Source organism: Bufo bufo, chromosome 5 (genome assembly GCF_905171765.1).
Source record: "Bufo bufo chromosome 5, aBufBuf1.1, whole genome shotgun sequence".
NCBI classification, from domain to species: Eukaryota; Metazoa; Chordata; class Amphibia; order Anura; family Bufonidae; genus Bufo; species Bufo bufo.
In genome coordinates, this window is record NC_053393.1 from 278,361,569 (window position 1) to 278,380,770 (window position 19,202).

Sequence of the window (19,202 nt, forward strand, 5' to 3'; positions counted from 1 at the left end):
AAAGTGTTGCGTTTATATTTTTGTTCAGGGTATAAACAATAAAAATAATTAACATATTGGGCATCGCCGCATCCGAAAAGGTCTGAACTATAAAAATTTCAATTTTTTTTTATTTTTTATTCCTGTGCGGTGAACACTAACAAAAAAAAAACAAAAAAAAACGCTATAGAAATGCACCATTACTGACCCAATGCCAAACCGGTCATGCTGGAGGATGTTGCAGGCAGCAGAACGTTCTCCAAGGCGTCTCAAGACTCTGTCACGTCTGTCACATGTGCTCAGTGTGAACCTGCTTTCATCTGTGAAGAGCACAGGGCGCCAGTGGCGAATTTGCCAATCTTGGTGTTCTCTGGCAAATGCCAAAAGTCCTGCACGGTGTTGGGCTGTAAAGCACAACCCCCACCTGTGGACATCGGGCCCTCATATCACCCTCATGGAGTCTGTTTCTGACCGTTTGAGCAGACACATGCACATTTGTGGCCTGCTGGAGGTCATTTTGCAGGGCTCTGGCAGTGCTCCTCCTGTTCCTCCTTGCACATAGGCGGAGGTAGCGGTCCTGCTGCTGGGTTGTTGCCCTCCTACGGCCTCCTCCACGTCTCCTGATGTACTGGTCTGTCTTGTGGTAGCGCCTCCATGCTCTGGACACTACGCTGACAGACACAGCAAACCTTCTTGCCACAGCTCGCATTGATGTGCCATCCTGGATAAGCTGCACTACCTGAGCCACTTGTGTGGGTTGTAGACTCAGTCTCATGCTACCACTAGAGTGAAAGCACCGCCAGCATTCAAAAGTGACCAAATCATCAGCCAGGAAGCATAGGAACTGAGAAGTGGTCTGTAGTCACCACCTGCAGAACCACTCCTTTATTGGGGGTGTCTTGCTAATTGCCTATAAATTTCCACCTGTTGTCTATCCCATTTGCACAACAGCATGTGAAATTGATTGTCACAGTGTTGCTTCCTAAGTGGACAGTTTGATTTCACAAAAGTGTGATTGACTTGGAGTTACATTGTGTTGTTTAAGTGTTACCTTTATTTTTTTGAGCAGTGTAGTATCCCCTTGTTCCAATCCCTCGCCGCCAGATCCACGTCCACTTGTGGGACCGTGCGGAAAAGTCAACGCGGCCTCCCTACCCACCCCCTCCAGGTACCTATCCCCAGGGGTGAGACCCATGCCCTTACCAGTGGAAACTTGTTGCTGGTCAGATATAAGGACAAAAGGGATGTCCTTGTACTGTCCACAATTCACAGTAAAGGCATCGCCCCAGTCCCTGTGAGAGGTCCTCAAGCCCGATTGTATCGTAGACTGCAATCAGTATATGGGAGGAGTTGATCTCTCTGATCAAGTCCTCGAGCCATAAAAAACCATATGCAAAACCTGGGCATGGTACAAAAAAGTTGCGGTCTACTTGGTACAGGTTGCCTTGTACATCTATTTTGTGTTTCCCAAAGAGCTGGCTACATAGGGAAATTCCTCCAGTTCTATAAGGCAGTCCTCAAAGCCCTGATCTTTTCTGACCGGGAAAGAGCAGGCCGGAGTACCTCGGGAACTGTAGGCGCCCGGATCGTCCCTGGCCAATACTTTCCAGGTGTGGTCCCCCATATTGGAAAGAAGGGACGGACCCCAAAAAAGTGCAGAGTGTGTCACAGGAGGGGGATACAGAAGGACACCACCACTCAGTGTTACATGTGCCCCGATCATCCGGGCCTCTGCATTGACGGTTGCTTCAGGGAGTACCACACTTCCATGGAGTACTAAATTTAGAATCCCCTTCCCCAATTTTAATTCTATTTAGCAGGCACTGAGCAGGCAACACGGCTAAATGCGCGCGGGGGGGTCCCGGGATCAATTCAGACCTGCGGTTTGTGGCTTTTTACTGTGCGGGCGGCGGTGCCATCGGGTCCCCATGGGGTTGTGGGGGGGGGGGGGGGACCCGATGGCATGGAAGGCAGCGCGATGCCTTTCTGAGGCATTTGCGCTGCCTTCCGGTGAAGAGCCTGTGAGATCCAGCCCCCTGGATCTCACAGGCCCAGGAAGCTGTATGAGTAATACACACAGTATTACTCATACAGCCAATGCATTCCAATACAGAAGTATTGGAATGCATTGTAAAGGATTAGACCCCCAAAAGTTCAAGTCCCAAAGTGGGACAAAAAATAAAGTGGAAAAAAAGTTTAAAAAATAAAGTTTTCCCCCAAAAAATTTAAAGTTTCAAGTAAAAATAAACAAACGTCATTTTCCCCAAATAAAGTAAAAAATAATTGGTAAAAAATAGGGGGGAAGTATACATATTCGTTATCACCACGTCCATATCGACTGGCTCTATAAACATATCACATGACCTAACCCCTCAGATGAACACCGTAAAAAATAAAAAATAAAAACTGTGCTAAATAAACAATTTTTTTGTCACCTTAAATCACAAAAAGTACAACAGCAAGCGATCAAAAAGGCGTTTGCCCACCAGAATAGTACCAATCTAACCGTCACCTCATCCCGCAAAAAATGAGCCCCTACCTGAGAATCGCCCAAAAAATAAAAAAGAATATGGAGACACTAAAACATCATTTTTTTTGTTTTAAAAAAGCTGTTAGTGTAAAACTTACATAAATAAAATAAAAAGTATACATATTTGGTATCGCCGCGTTCGTATCGACCTAACCCCTCAGATGAACATCGTAAAAATTTTTAAATAAAAACTGTGCTAAATAAACCATTTTTTGTCACCTTATATCACAAAAAGTGTAATAGCAAGCGATCAAAAAGTCACATGCACCCCAAAATAGTGCCAATAAAACCGTCATCTCATCCCGCAAAAATCATACCCTACCCAAGGTAATCACCCAAAAACAGAAAAAATTATGGCTCTCAGAATATGGAAACACTAACATGATTTTTTTTGTTTCAAAAAAGAAATCATTGTGTAAAACTTACATAAATAAAAAAAAAGTATACATATTAGGTATCGCCGCATCCGTGACAACCTGGTCTATAAAAATATCACATGATCTAACCTGTCAGATGAGTGTTGTAAATAACAAAAAATAAAAACTGTGCAAAAACAGCTATTTCTTGTTATCTTGCCTCACAAAAAGTGTAATATAGAGCAACCAAAAATCATATGTACCCTAAACTATTACCAACAATACTGCCACCCTATCCCGTAGTTTCTAAAATGGGGCGCTTTTTTTGGAGTTTCTACTCTAGGGGTGCGTCAGGGGGGCTTCAAATGGGACATGGTGTAAAAAAAAGAAAAAAAAAACAGTCCAGCAAAATCTGCCTTCCAAAAACCGTATGGCATTCCTTTCCTTCTGCGCCCTGCCGTGTGCCCGTACAGCTGTTTACGACCACATATGGGGTGTTTCTGTAAACCACAGAATCAGGGCCATAAATAATGAGTTTGGTTGTTAACCCTTGCTTTGTAACTGGAAAAAAAAATATTAAAATGGAAAATCTGCCAAAAAAGTGAAATTTTGAAATTGTATCTCTATTTTCCATTAATTCTTGTGGAACACCTAAAGGGTTAACAACATTTGTAAAATCAGTTTTGAATACCTTGAGGGGTGTAGTTTATTACATGGGGTCACTTTTATGGAGTTTCTACTCTAGGGGTGCATCAGGGGGGCTTCAAATGGGACATGGTGTCAAAAAAAAAAAACAGTCCAGCAAAACCTGCCTTCCAAAAACCGTATGGCATTCCTTTCCTTCTGCGCCCTGCCATGTGCCCGTACAGCTGTTTACCACCACATATGGGGTGTTTCTGTAAACCACAGAATCAGGGCCATAAATAATGAGTTTTGTTTGGCTGTTAACCCTTGCTTTGTAACTGGAAAAATTATTAAAATGGAAAATCTGCCAAAAAAGTGAAATTTTGAAATTATATCTCTATTTTCGATTAATTCTTGTGGAACACCTAAAGGGTTAACGACGTTTGTAAAATCAGTTTTAAATACCTTGAGGGGTGTAGTTTATAGAATGGGGTCATTTTTGGGTGGTTTCTATTATGTAAGCCTCGCAAAGTGACTTCAGACCTGAACTGGTCCCTAAAAATTGGGTTTTTGAAAATTTCTGAAAAATTTCAAGATTTGCTTCTAAACTTCTAAGCCTTGTAACATCCCCAAAAAATAAAATATCATTCCCAAAATGATCCAAACATGAAGTAGACATATGACGAATGTAAAGTAATAACTATTTTTGGAGGTATTACTATGTATTATAAAAGTAGAGAAATTGAAACTTGGAAATTTGCCATTTTTTTACAAATGTTTGGTAAATAAGGTATTTTTTTATAAATAAAAATTAATTTTTTTGACTTCATTTTACCAGTGTCATGAAGTACAATATGTGACGAAAAAACAATCTCAGAATGGCCTTGATAAGTCAAAGCGTTTTAAAGTTATCAGCACTTAAAGTGACACTGATCAGATTTGCAAAAAATGGCCAAGTCCTTAAGGTGAATTAGGGCTGAGTCCTTAAGGGGTTAAATTAAAAGAACTGCTATGTTTCCCTTAGGGTTAATCAAGCTTCTTGTAGCTGTCTCCCTGACAGCTGCTAGAGGTGCTTTCGCGATTCTCACTGTGAAAATTACAGTGGGAAGACGCGGAACATAGTTTTGAATGCGTGCGTATGCGCATTCGCAGCTGAGCGGAGGATCGAAGAGAAGAGTTCCCAGTGCCGGCGCTGGAGAAAGGTAAGTGGCTGAAGGGGTTTTAACCCCTTCAGCCCAGTGGGAGGGGGACACGAGGGTGCCCCACTTTTAACAACTATATAGTGCCAGGAAAATGAGTTTGTTTTCCTGGCACTATAGTGCTCCTTTACCACCAGTACTGCACAGTGTCTTTTCTCTGCAGGAACAGGCTATAGACACCAGTACCACTACATTAAACTGTACTGGTTCTGGGACTATAGTGTCCTTTTAGGCTCCATTCACACGTCCGCAATTTCGTTCTGCATTTTGCGGAACGGAATTGCGGACCCATTCATTCCTATGGGGCAGCATGATGTGCTGACCGGACACGGATTTGTGGATCCGCACTTCCGGGTCTGCACTTCCGTTCCGCAAAAAAATCGAACACGTCCTATTCTTGTCCGCAATTGCGGACAAGAACAGGCATATTCTATTAGTGCCGGTAATGTGCGGTCCGCAAAATGCGGAACGCCATTGCCGCTTTCCGTGTTTTGCGGATCCGCGGCTCCGTGTATCCACAAAACACGTTGCGGACGTGTGAATGGAGCCTTAATGTGAGGTAAATTAGTTTCCAATGTAGTATTAATAACTAAACAATTAAATAAAAAACATTTTGCATTGTCTACTTACCACCAGGACAATAAGATGATCTGGTCTCTGGCTGCAGTCTGGCTCTGGGGACTCCCTGGTCACTCTCTTCCCCCCCCCCCCCCTCCCTGTCACTCTCTCCCCCCCCCCCCCTCCCTTGTCACTCTCTCCCCCCTTCCTTGTCACTCTCATTTTCCCCCTCCTTTGTCACTCTCATTCCCCCGCCGTACTTATAAATAAAGGGTAAGGGTAAAGGCCCGCCGTACTTATAAATTAAAAAAAAAAAAAAAAAAAAACTTGCGGCAACGCTTTTTTTTTAAACCGCACGGCGGCTGCCTAGGTCGCCTTACAGGTGGCGCCGGCCCTGGGTAGAGGCGCTGGAGGACTTTCAGACAGTGTTGGTGCAGCACAGTAAGGGACGCCAAACCCAAATAAGATCACTCAGCTTCCAAGTTAACAGCGTTTTTCTTCACCTGGAAGACCAGGAGAATAGAGGAAGAATAAAAAATGTGAGGCTAAGGGGCATTCACGAATCTGTAGCAGCGGAGGCACTGACAGACAGTGTAAGGCAGATATTCGCCATACTTGTGGGTGCAGAGCGGGCCGAAAACATCACCATAGAAAGAGCGCACAGGCTGAAACTTGCAGCAAGTGACCCGCCTAGGGATACAATATGTGCCCTCTTGAATTACCTCGACACAGCTGCGGTACTCAAAGCAGCGAGAGAACGGGAAGATGTCCTATTTGAAGGAAACAAAATCCTGCTGTTTCAGGACTTAGCCGCTAGCACCCTAGCTAAACGTAAAGTGCTGAAGCCCATTACAGCTGAATAGAGGGAGAGGAGGCTCCCCATGAGGTGGCTTTTCCCCTTTGGCCTTAGCACCACAATTAACAGCCGACAGATAGTCATCCGCCACCCAGATAACCTTCCCAAGATTTGGGAGGCACTTGAGATCTCCCCGCTTGATGTCCCATCATGGTTTCCTTCTGCCAACATGGAAAGGTTACTGCCCTGGCGCCATGGCAAGCAATGTCCAAGCAAAAGCAACCGAAGAAGAAGCCGCAGGCAGGGGACTGAGTTATTGAATCCGGAGGTTATTGTGTTTAACGTTCTCAGGTCCAGCTTTCCTCAATGACGTTCCTAGTTCTAGTGAGATAAGTTATCTCCACTTTGCTATAAAAGTGCCTTATGTTGTTTAGATTTAGGGGTTGCCAGTGCTCACATTTCTTGTTGCACTTTGCTCAAATGCTTAATATGATATGCTTTGGAAGTGAGGGGCGGTTTTGGTGCTTTAGCATTGCCACATGTTCTCATGAGATGGTAGGACAGCAGTCTTGACCAGCTCACACCTCCCGCCTATCAGTTCCTAAGCTTAGCTTTTTGAATCAGATTGGTCAAAATATATGATTTAACATAAGAGATCGGGTGAATGGAAGAACTCGATTTTTATAGAAGACTCTACCTATGTCCCATAATCTCTTATCTTCAGTAATTCTCGGCTCTACTGCGCTATGTTGCGCCTATGGGGCCCCTGTGCCCTTTCACCTTGTTAATAACTGTTTTATTGTCTTGTTACTTAGTTTTTCTGAGTCGAGTAACATGGTTCACAACCAATAGAATGGAATTAGGTGCTTGTGCAATGATACAATGACATGGCGCACATCACACTTTTCTCGCTTAATGTGAATGGAATGAATATTCCACAGAAACTTAGTCAGGTTTATCATACGCTTAGGAAGGAAAATCCAGATATAGTATGTAACGGAACACCTAGCACTCCGACCGGGTACCTCCGTTGATAAATGCTCCTAGTGCTTCCAGAGGACTCCAAGCACTCCAATTGACACCGTCAGCACTGCAGACCCCACGAACCGCTGAAGCTTGGTGGAGGTCTCGCCGTCTCCTACCCACCCTGGACCTACGCCAAGGCTCCAGTGGGTGAACCTCTCCTAAATGCAGAGACAGGAACCAGCTCTTACAAGAGCTTATACTCAGGGGAGTATTATGATATAGCAATCCCCAAGAGTGTAGTTATCCCATCCCCCAAACATAAGCCAAGACTTCATAAAGGGGCAAAGCAGGAACTATTTAATGGGTTATTTTTCAGCCTTTTATGCAGGTCTCCTAGCAAGGGACACTCCCCCTGGGGCCCTTGTAAAAGACTGACAGTTAATATTTTAGCCAATCACATGCATTTATAGTATTGAAACCCTCCCAGCAATTGTACACAAAATCCCCTTCCCTCTGTCTGTAACGCAATCAACAAAATACAATGAGCATTGTCTGAGACGCAATTAACTAACACACTAGCATTGTCTGAGACGCAATCCACAAAATACAATTACCAAACGTAATGGGCTAACTTAATCACTACCAGACAGAAAACACACATTTTTCCCAACACACAGAAAACACCTCAAAACCCCACACATCCCCATAATGTATACATCCATGGATAGCTCTGATCTGGGTGAACAACATATCCCAAAAATCACCCAGATCCAAGCAGGGGTTCCCGAATTCCATGGAAGTCACATTTGGCCGGCCGCAAGCATGGCCGGTCTGTCTTCTCCTTCAAAGTTAGTATGGGCCATAATCCTGGGGCAGGAGGCTGGCAAACAGCCCCCTCCAAAACACAGTGGCGAGGTTGGTTTCGCCACATAGTATTTTTACAAGAGACACATTATAGACACAACCATTTTCCCAATATGACTAGTAAGCATTTCCCAGAATGGCAGCACTCACTCCTCGGCATCAAGAGTCGTCTCCATTGGCCTGAGTAAAATCCTCCCCCTTCAGGTAACAGCGAAATTGATAGACCCCAATGGAAGGTTTTTGTTTCTTAAAGGGAAAATCCTAAATACAATGGTCACTTTGGCTGCTATTTACGCCCCGAATAAGGGACAGATTAAATGGCTCCTTCAGATGTTTGATTCCTTGAAAAGCTTCACTGAAAGGCATCTTAATATTAGGAGGTGATTTCAATCTCCCGTTGGATCATGTGGTTGATTCCACGTCTGTCACACCCCATCTATCAGAGAAACAAAAGCGCAGACTTCAGACGGCTCTGGCAGACATGGGATTATCTGATGAATGGAGATAATTTCACCCAGAGGTTAAAGACTTTACTTTCTTCTCCAAAGTCCATGGCACTTACCAGCGCCTAGATTATTTATTTTTCTCTAATAACGCTATATTTTCGGTTTTGAATACCTCCATAGGGTCTATCACAATTTCGGATCACGCCCCTGTGAGCATGAAGTTACAAATTAGAGACATCCCTGGGAAGTCCTGGTCTTGGAGGTTGAACACCAATCTGTTAGAGGAGAATGCACACAGGGAACGTGTTAATAAGGTACTCTTGGATTACATTAGTCTCAATGAGTCTCCCCAGACTTCGGACCGGATTTTGTGGGAAGCCCACAAGGCGGTAGTAAGAGGAGAACTTATCAGCTTAGGAACTAAAGTTAAACGACATAGGACCGAGATTATAGACTCCCTGCTCTTGGAAATTTCCACTTTAGAAAAATTACATAAAGAAGCTCAGACTGCCGAGGTATTGAATCAGCTTAAATCCCTTAGGTCTCAACTGAAGGATAAACTGAATGTTAAATCTGCTAAAATACTTCAGGCATTGTGTTTTAAATATTACTCCCATGGGGACAAGAGTTCCAAATTAATGTCGAACCTGTTGAAGTCTCAGAGAAATAAATCCTTTATCCCAGTAATTAAGTCTAAAGAAGGACTTAGATTAACCGCAACCCCGGCAATTGCGAAGGAATTCTGTAGGTTCTATAATTCTCTTTATAACTTGGAGAATGATGGGACTAGAACCCATGAGAATCTTCATTTGTAATCCCGCATTGATGATTTTTTAAAATCCATTGCCATACCTACCTTATCTGTCGAGGATAAAACAGACCTATTAAAACCGTTTACAGAAGATTAAGTTGCTAAGGTTCTCCATAGTATTCCATTAGGGAAAAGCCCAGGGCCTGATGGTCTCCCTATAGTATACAATAAAAAATTTGCAGATACACAACTTAGTAAAGTATGGGCTCAATGTAATTCCCTACTGCGTGGTTCAGATCTTCCTCCACAGGCCCAGGAGGCAAATATTACTGTTATCCCCAAGGAGGGGAAAGATCGAGAGGCTTGTGGAAGCTACCGACCGATTTCGCTCCTTAATACGGATCTAAAGTGGTGGGCTAAGATGTTAAGTCACCGCATATCCGGTTTGTTACCTGGGCTTGTGGGAGAGAAACAAGTGGGATTCATGCAAGGTAGAGAGGGGAGACATAATATTAGTCGGGTGGTGAACGCTGTCTGTTATGCTAGGAAGAAAAACATGCATTTAGTCCTACTGGGGACCGATGCCGAAAAGACATTCGACAGAGTAAGTTGTACTTACATGCGTAGCGCGTTAATGGCTTTTGGTTTCCCATCGGAATTCATAGCAGCTATTTTCTCTTTGTACTCAGCTCCCACGGCCTGCATTATGGTAAATGGGTCCCTGTCCGACCCTTTCATAATTAGAAACGGTACAAGACAGGGATGCCCCCTCTCTCCAACTCTTTTCATATTAGTCCTAGAAACATTGCTGCTGAAATTTAGACAGGACTCTGCCATCAAAGGAGTCCAACTAGGGGGCTTCATGCACAAGATGGCGGCCTTTGCCGATGACTTGTTACTGATGATCACCAATCCTAGTGAAGCCATGCCACGGGTATTAGATACCTTCACGGCCTTTGGAGAGATCTCTAATTTTAAAATTAACCTTGAGAAATCTGAGGCCTTGGGCGTCTCATTAACTCCCACCCAACTGAGATGGATTAAAGAAATATCCCCATTCAAATGGCCTACCTCTGCTATTAAATATCTAGGGGTGTTGATATCAGCTAACCCCGCCCATATGATTCGTTTAAACTACTCTCCCCTAGTAGCGAAAGTACAAACATTTTTGAACAAATCCTTGATACCCAGGATATCCTGGATAGGTAGGAAAAACATGTTAACTACATACATCCTTCCGTAGCTGTTATATGTACTTAGTTCCCTGCCAATCTCCGTATCTAAATCTTTTCTAGACAAGTTGAGGTCCATTATGGGGAAATACCTGTGGGCCAATAGGAAAGCTAGATTACCCTACTCTCTACTCATGCGGAAGAGGAAACAGGGAGGGATTTCACTTACAGATATATATGCCTATATCCAGGCTATACATTTGGAGAGATGGCTAGCTTTGGTCAGACCGAGAGATGCACTCTTGCATGTGCGTATGGAAAGAGCGGTTCTAGGGAAGCAGAGTGAGCATTTGCTATGGCACAAAGTTCCTACACCAGGCACCTCAGGGCTTATAAGTGAAATTACCAGAAGCACTATTATTTGGTGCCAGAAGTCCCCTGCGCTGAATCTAAGTAACAGCCGCTTGTCCCCAGTAACCGCACTGGACGCGTTGCCTCATGTGCTCTCTGACAGAGTGGTTGAGACTAATCTGGTGTGGGACTCCGTTTCGGAGCTCAGATTGGGTGATCTCTCGAGGTTGTTAGCCTCCTCTGATTATTACAAGTCCCTCCTTGGCGAGGCAACGAGGGTAGGTACTGCTATACAAAGATGGGACTTTGAGGCCACGTGCAAGAGGTTTAAGTCATCCAAACATCTTCTGATGACGGATCCCACTTAGCTGGAGACCATGGTCCTATTACCAAAGTTGCCACCTAAGAGTCTCTCACTGATATACAGACAGATCATGGCGAAAAGAGACAATCAACCTCCTTCTTACTTGAGGGATTGGGAACACGAGCTAGGCATCAGATTAGAAGAGTCTAGTAGATCTTTCATATTGTCCCACTCACATAGGTTCTCCAGATGTGCCCGGGTACAAGAGAATTCACTTAAAACCCTTACTAGATGGTACCGCACGCCTGAATTCCTGTAAACAATTCACTTAAGTAAATCAAGTAAGTGTTGGAGGTGCCTCGAGGACACAGGCAGCTTATCCCACATTTGGTGGTTTTGCCTTTTTCAGGACCTCTGCAATTCGACTGGGCATGCTCTTAATCAACTTCTGGGCCAATTCCTGACTGATAGCAACCCATTCTTTCATAATCACTTCTTGGAGTTTGTCAGAATTAGTGGGTTTTTGTTTGTCCACCCGCCTCTTGAGGATTGACCACAAGTTCTCAATGGGATTAAGATCTGGGGAGTTTCCAGGCCATGGACCCAATATGTCAACGTTTTGGTCCCCGAGCCACTTAGTTATCACTTTTGCCTTATGGCACGGTGCTCCATCGTGCTGGAAAATGCAATGTTTTTCACCAAACTGTTGTTGGAAGAAGTTGCTATTGGAGGGTGTTTTGGTACCATTCTTTATTCATGGCTGTGTTTTGGGGCAAAATTGTGAGTGCGCCCACTCACTTGGATGAGAAGCAACCCCACACATGAATGGTCTCAGGAGGCTTTACTGTTGGCATGACACAGGACTGATGGTAGCGCTCACCTTTTCTTCTCCGGACAAGCCTTTTTCCAGATGCCCCAAACAATCGGAAAGAGGCTTCATCAGAGAATATGACTTTGCCCCAGTCCTCAGCAGTCCATTCACCATACTTTCTGCAGAAGATCAATCTGTCCCTGATGTTTTTTTTGGAGAGAAGTGGCTTCTTTGCTGGCCTTCTTGACACCAGGCCATCTTCCAAAAGTCTTCGCCTCACTGTGCGTGCAGATGCGCTCACACCTGCCAGCTGCCATTCCTGAGCAAGCTCTGCACTGGTGGCACTCCGATCCCGCAGCTGAATCCTCTTTAGGAGATGATCCTGGCGCTTGCTGGACTTTCTTGGATGCCCTGAAGCCTTCTAAACAAGAATTGAACCTCTTTCCTTGAAGTTCTTGATGATCCTATAAATTGTTGATTGAGGTGCAATCTTAGTAGCCACAATATCCTTGCCTGTGAAGCCATTTTTATGCAACGCAATGATGGCTGCTCGCGTTTCTTTGCAGAACAATGATTTCAAGCATCACCCTCCTTTTAACATGTCAAGTCTGCCATTTTAACCCAATCAGCCTGACATAATGATCGCCAGCCTTGTGCTCGTCATCATTCTCACCTGAGTTAACAAGACGATTAATGAAATGATCTCAGCAGGTCCTTTAATGACAGCAATGAAATGCAGTGGAAAGTTTTTTTTGGGATTAAGTTAATTTTCATGGCAAAGAAGGACTATGCAATTCATCTGATCACTCTTCATAACATTCTGGAGTATATGAAAATTGCTATTATAAAAACTTAAGCAGCAACTTTTCCAATATTTATGTCATTCTCAAAACTTTTGGCCACGACTGTAGATACAACACCAAGTAGTAACACAATATATGTCAATGTCAGTTAAGATTAAGATGTGAACATGTCCGACTATTTCCCTTTTTCTGTTTATTTGTGCTTTTTGTTGATTTCTGGTCTGCTCAGATCTTGGAAACGAGACTGTTTTAGAAATCCTAAGATTCATGATGCGTGATAAGCAAGGTCAGCTGACCCATAGTCCAGATATTGCTATATGTCATATTTGTGAATCTCAATGTAATGCCTTTTGACCAGTTGCACTGGTCCTGCCTTTCCTGAAGATCATCTGTTTATATATTCATTTGCTCTTTGTTTTGATAAATAAAAAGAGAATGATGAAAACAAAAAAAAAAAAAGAAAAGATTTTTATAGGCTCATATGAACTTCAAAATCATTACAAAAAAATATATATTACCTAAATAACAAATATAAAAATAATGTGTATCACCGCAACTGAAAACACACGTACTATTCAAATATAAAAATATTTTTCCAATACGGTGAATGGCGTAACGGGAAAAACTGTCAAAATGGGCAATTTGCCATTTTTTCATTAGTTATCTTACTCAAAAAAATTTAATAAAGCGTGATCAAAAAGTCACAAACACGGCAAAATGGTATGAATAAAAAGTACAGATTATAAAGCAGAAAATGAGCCCCTACACAGCTCAGTAGACATAACTATAAAAAAAAGTTATGGGGGTCAGAATATGGTGATATAAAAACGGTTACCCTTGAGAAAGCTGACTGAGAAACATGCGTCGGGGCATGGTGGTGGCCTGCTGTAGTGCCGGATCATTCATTTTTGGATGGTATTATTATTTTGATTATGTGATTTATATTACTTATTTATCTACTCATATATGCCCATAGGTTCCAAGTAAACCATGTTTATATTAGCCTTTTTTCAGTCACATATATTCAATAGCTGTGATTTATAGCAACACTGTTCTTTTACATAACGTTACCGCCAGTTACCTTATTATTGCACTAGCACTTTACATATGTTTATCCTGCCTCCAGACCACCACTATATGTGTTAACTTTTTTGAATTGTCTGTTTTTAGCCAATCATGTTTATGTTTACAGCAGCTCATTGCATTCACTTGAATGAGATTGAGCTGCTATACAGTACAAATGTAGAAGTCTTCATTCTGCTGATCAGCACAAGTTAGAACTTCACTGATTAAATATTGATGGCCTATTCCAAAAACGGACCATCAATATTTAAGATCTTGAAATTCCTTTAATCTTCTATACTAAGTTATGGACCTCAAGATCACCACGCTGACTGGCAAAAACACATGGAAAACTGCAGTGCAGTCTAGAACGAAAAAATACTTTTTATATACCTGGATAAACTCTAACATGTCATGCAAACTGTATCAGTTGCACACAATCAGATCAGACTGATAGCAAATGGATATAAATGTTTCCACTTAGGGTACATTCACACGGTCAGGTAGATGCATGCAGTGTTGGAAGCCAAAATCAGCAGTGTATCACAAAGGGATAAAAAGTATAAACAGATATTTCTCTTTCTTTTTTTTTTTTTATTCACTCCTGGTTTTGTTTACCAAAACTGCATGCAGAAACTTGACCATGTGGCTGTACGCTTACTGAAGTAAAGTCTCAAGATGCAAAACCGTGAAATAATTCTGATCAATGAAAGGAGCCAACATAAACCATGAGTATTATGAATACCTGTCATGCTTGATTCGTGTCAGCAATGGTTCAAGCCATCCTACTGTACATTCACAATGAGCATCCAGAAATGTGATGACCTGTCCTTTGGAAGCAGCTGCACCTCGAAGCCTGGCTCTGATCAGCCCTGATCGCTGGTCCATGCGAATGACATGTATTGGTACTTTTAATTTTCTGACATATATTTCTAGTGGCCTTTTCAAAAAATCTGGAAAACAATGAATACTGCCTCAATGAAAAATTAGATAACTAGATACAACATAACTAATCAAAATATAAGCACTGTGCATACAGATTTAACAAAGCAGACACCATGTTTAAGGAGTTAGGTACTTAAAATAACAATCTTAAAGGGATTATCCAGGAAAAGATATTGATGACCTACCCTCCGCATAGTTGCAGCTCAGCTCCTATCATATCAATGGGGCTATTAAGCACAGCCGCTATACAGCATAAAGCACTGTGCTTGGAAAGCTGCCGTGAGCACAGCAGTTCCCTGAAACAGATAATTGGCGGGGGTTCTGGGACTTGGACCCCCGTTGACGTGATAATAATGACCTATTCTGAGGAGAAGTCATTAATATATTTACCTGGATACCCCCTTTGAACAGAAAGCAGGAGCTTGGCAAAGTATTAATAACTAATCATTCATTTTTGAAAAGTTTCATGAAGTGACCTTGTGCAGTGGTATATGGAGTCACTAGAGGTCCATACATTAAAATCATAGACATTCCATGTGGAGATGTATAATCCCTCCATGGGGCATTTTCCCCTAGATCAATGCTTTTAGAGGATAATATACTGCAGTAGTACAACATACACATAATGGTATAAAATATGAGGCATACTTTTAAGATACTGCATAAATCAGTTGGCAACAACTAATGTTTATCCGCATGCTAATGCTACTGTATTTTACTGAACAACAAATGTAAATCTCCTGGAACTATGGCTGCAGACTAAGCAGATGGAAAACAGGTATAACCAGACAATATAATATAGAAGGCAACCTAGGAACACGGGAGAGTAAGGGTCCATTCACACGTCCGTTTTTTCTTTCCTGATCTGTTCCGTTTTTTGCTGAACAGATCTGGACCAGATCTGGACCCATTCATTTTCAATGGGTCCTGGAAAAAAACGAACAGCTCAATGTCTGATTTTTTTCAGGACCCATTGAAAATGAATGGGTCCAGATCTGGTCCAGATCTGTTCAGCAAAAAACGGAACAGATCAGGAAAGAAACAACGGACGTGTGAATGGACCCTAACATAGTAACATAGTGTGTAAGGCTGAAAAAAGACACCTGTCCATCCACTTCAGCCAGTCCGGGTGGCACACGTGAACTAGCAGCGGAACGGATCCGACAGGCTGTTCACCCGCCCGAACAGCCTGCCGGCGTCCCCTGCCGCTAGTGTGAAACTAGCCTAATAACTATAACCTGTAATATTATTACACTCCAGAAATACATCCAGGCCCCTCAAACTCTTTTAGTGAATTCAGCATCACCACCTCCTCAGACATAGTTCCATAGTCTCACTGCTCTTACAGTAAAGAATCCTCTTCTATGTTTGAGTTCAAACCTTCTTTCCTCCAGAAGCAGATAATGTCACAGTTCTGCTTATAAATAGATGATGGGAGAGACCTCTGTACTGACCCCTGATATATTTATACATGGTTTTTAGATCTCCCCTCAGTCTTCCTTTTTCTAAAGTGAATAACCCCAATTTTGATAATCTTTCTCGTCCCTGTAGCCCACCCGTTCCAGTTATTACTTTTGTTGCCCTCCTCTGAACCCTCTCTAAATCTGCTATGTCTGTCTTGTTCACAAGAGCCCAGAACTGTACACAATACTCCATGTGTAGTCAGACTACTGATTTGTAAATTGGCAGGACTATGTTCTCATCGTGTGCATCTATGTCCCTTTTGATGCACCCCATAATCATTTGGCCTAGGCAGCAGCTATCTTGCACTGGTCTCAGTTAAAGGGGTTGTCCGGGATAAAGATTTTTTTTAAAAAAACAGTTAAATCACTATTAATAGCGGTTTGAAGGTCCCCCCAGATGTTTTTAGCTATTTTTACACTTCAGCAGGGCTCCTACAGTCCCCCACTGATTGTTTACCTCTCTGTTTGTGTGCGGTAACTTCCTGTCTTGATGCTTTCTGGGTCTCAGCGCAGCATCGCGTTGTTTCGAGTGTGTGCCTGCTCCTCCATGCAGCCACCCCCCTAAATCATATACCGCCTCCTGCCGCAACTATACCTCCGCCTGAAAATTTGTGAAGTGAAAAAGGGCCATCAGAAATGTCTGGTAAGGGAAGCACAGGCATGAATATTTATATTATATTTAGGGGACCATTGTACATGTAAACCCATGTCTCCAATCCCAGACAACCCCTTTAAGTTTGCTGCCCACTTAAACAACTAAGTACTTTTCCATGTCAGTATTAGGCCTCATGCACACGACTGAATGGGGTCCGCGTTCTGCATCAGATGGTGCGCACTGCTAAAAAGTACTGCACGCACTACTTTTTTACGGTGCAGAGGCACGGATAGAAAACCCACGAAAGCACTCCATAGTGCTTCAGTGGGCTTCCGATCCGTGCCTCCGTTCCGCACCGAACCGTATCTTCCATATTTGCAGACCCATTCAAGTGAGTAGTATACTCTCTTCTTCTGTGTTGATTACTTTATAGAGTTTAGTGTTATCTGCAAAAAATTTTATTTTACTGTGCAAGCCTTCTACAAGATAATAAAAATATTGAAAAGAATAGGGCCCAACATTGACCCCTGAGGTACCCCACTAGTGACAGTGACCCAATCTGAGTGTGTACTGTTAATAACTACCCCCTGTTTTCCATCACTGAGCAAGTTACTTACCACATACAGACATTCTCACCCAGTCCAAGCATTCTCATTTTATATACTAGCCTTTTATGAGGCACTGTACCAAAACGCTTTGGAGAAGTCAAGATAAATGACATCCATTGAATCACCCCAGTCAAGTCTAGAACTTACCTCCTCATAGAAACTGATGAAATTGGTTTGACAGTACTGATCCCTCAATAAGCTATGCTGATATGGCTTTCTTTAGAACCATTATTACTGTAATTAACGCTAACAGATGAGAAAAGATTTAGAACAATACACCTCTAGTCATCTGGAAACACCAAAAACTCCTCACTACTGTCCAAACTCAAGCTCAGTGGCATCACTATCACTAGTGTATTTATACAGGACACCATTCTCAGAACCATCCAAGGCATTACTGATGCCACATTTTTTGAAGGATTTTAGAACTGTTTCATCTTTCACTGACAGCCATGAAGACTTCACCCACTCACAGACTTGGGTGATAGTGGGCCTTTTCATCCGTCCACTGGGTGTGAGATTGTGATTCCCAACAGCCATCCATTTATTCCACTCCTCTCTTATAAAAACTTTAAATGGCTTGTTGATTTAAACATCCAGAAGTTGCAACTGGCTGGTAAGTCCCCCAGGAATTACCGCTAGATGAGTGTTCACGTCCTTGAACCTCTTTTTTGTGGGTTCACCGATATATGCCCTAAAATGGTCAAGCACAAGTAGGGCCGGTTTCTTCAGAAGCCCTCCATCCACCCTTTGTCGTGTACATGCACAATTACGCCCCGGGCCGGCCTTTGGGGTGTGCGAGCTGTGCGGCCGCACAGGGCGCCATGGCAACAGGGGCGGCTGGCGGCCGACACAGCTCGCAGTCGGTCTCTTACAGCAGTTTGGCCCGAGATTGTGTGAGGCGAGCCTGACGAGCTGAGCCGCTGCAGCTGCCAGGTCAGGTTCAGGAGTGTGGAGGAGGAGCTTAAGGGCACAGGCGCAGCGTCCAAGTGCTGCGCCTTCACAGAGAGCTGCGGAAGGATCCGCTCAATGTGTGAGGGCGGCGGCCGGTGCTCTGCAGACAGGGAGGGAGCAGAAGACTTCAAATAGTGAGTACCTGTTCTTATTGTTTTAGTTTTTTTACCAAATATCTTTCATTAAATGGGGCAGGGTCTAATTAAGGGGGGCAGGGGACTGGATAAGGGTGACAGACACTGGGTATGATTAAGAGGGCAGGGAACTGGATAAGGGTGACACTGGATATGATTAAGGGGCAGGGGACTGGCTTTGGTTGACACTGGGTATGATTAAGGGGGGCAGGGTCTAATTGAGGGGGCAGGGGACTGGGTAAGGCTGAAGCTGGGTATGATTAAGAAGGGCAGGGGACTGGCTATGTGTGACACTGGGTATGATTAAAGGGGGGCAGGGGACTGGGCAAAGGTGACAGGGTATGCTTAAAGGGAACCTGTCACCTGGATTTTGGGTATAGAGCTGAGGACATGGGTTGCTAGATGGCCGCTAGCATGTCCGTAATACCCAGTCCCCCATAGCTCTGTGTGCTTTTATTGTGTATAAAACCCGACTTGATACATATGCAAATTAACCTGAGATGAGTCAGAGCTTGAAAATATGACTCTTCTCTGGTCACACAAGTAAGATATGACTCTTTTATGTTAATTTGCATATGTATCAAATCAGTTCTTTTACACAATAAAAGCACACAGAGCTATGGGGACTGGGTATTGCAGATGTGCTAGCGGCCATCTAGCAACCCATGTCCTCAGCTCTATACCCAAAATCCCGGTGACAGGTTCCCTTTAAGGGGGGCAGGAGACTGGCTATGGGTGACACTGGGTATGACTGTACTTATTTGCACTTGCACTTAAATTATCTGTAATAAAAAAAAACTGTTTGTTACAAAGATTGTTTTCCTCTTTGGGTATGTTTAGGTTAACCGGGGGGGGCACAAGATTAGCTCGCACAGGGCGCCTGAACACCTAAGGCCAGCCCTGATTACGCCTCTTGGAATTGCCTCTTTTG

The 19,202-nt window shown here is 43.3% G+C and overlaps 1 protein-coding gene across 1 annotated transcript in view; it reads right to left on the reverse strand.

Annotated features, from left to right (window-relative positions):
- GALNT1 (polypeptide N-acetylgalactosaminyltransferase 1) overlaps positions 1-19,202 on the reverse strand; it is a 616,072-nt gene that overhangs the window by 263,318 nt on the left and 333,552 nt on the right. The window contains exon 5 of the mRNA XM_040431282.1: positions 14,318-14,525. Coding sequence (XP_040287216.1) covers positions 14,318-14,525 — 208 coding nt within the window. The remainder of the gene's footprint in view (positions 1-14,317; positions 14,526-19,202) is intronic.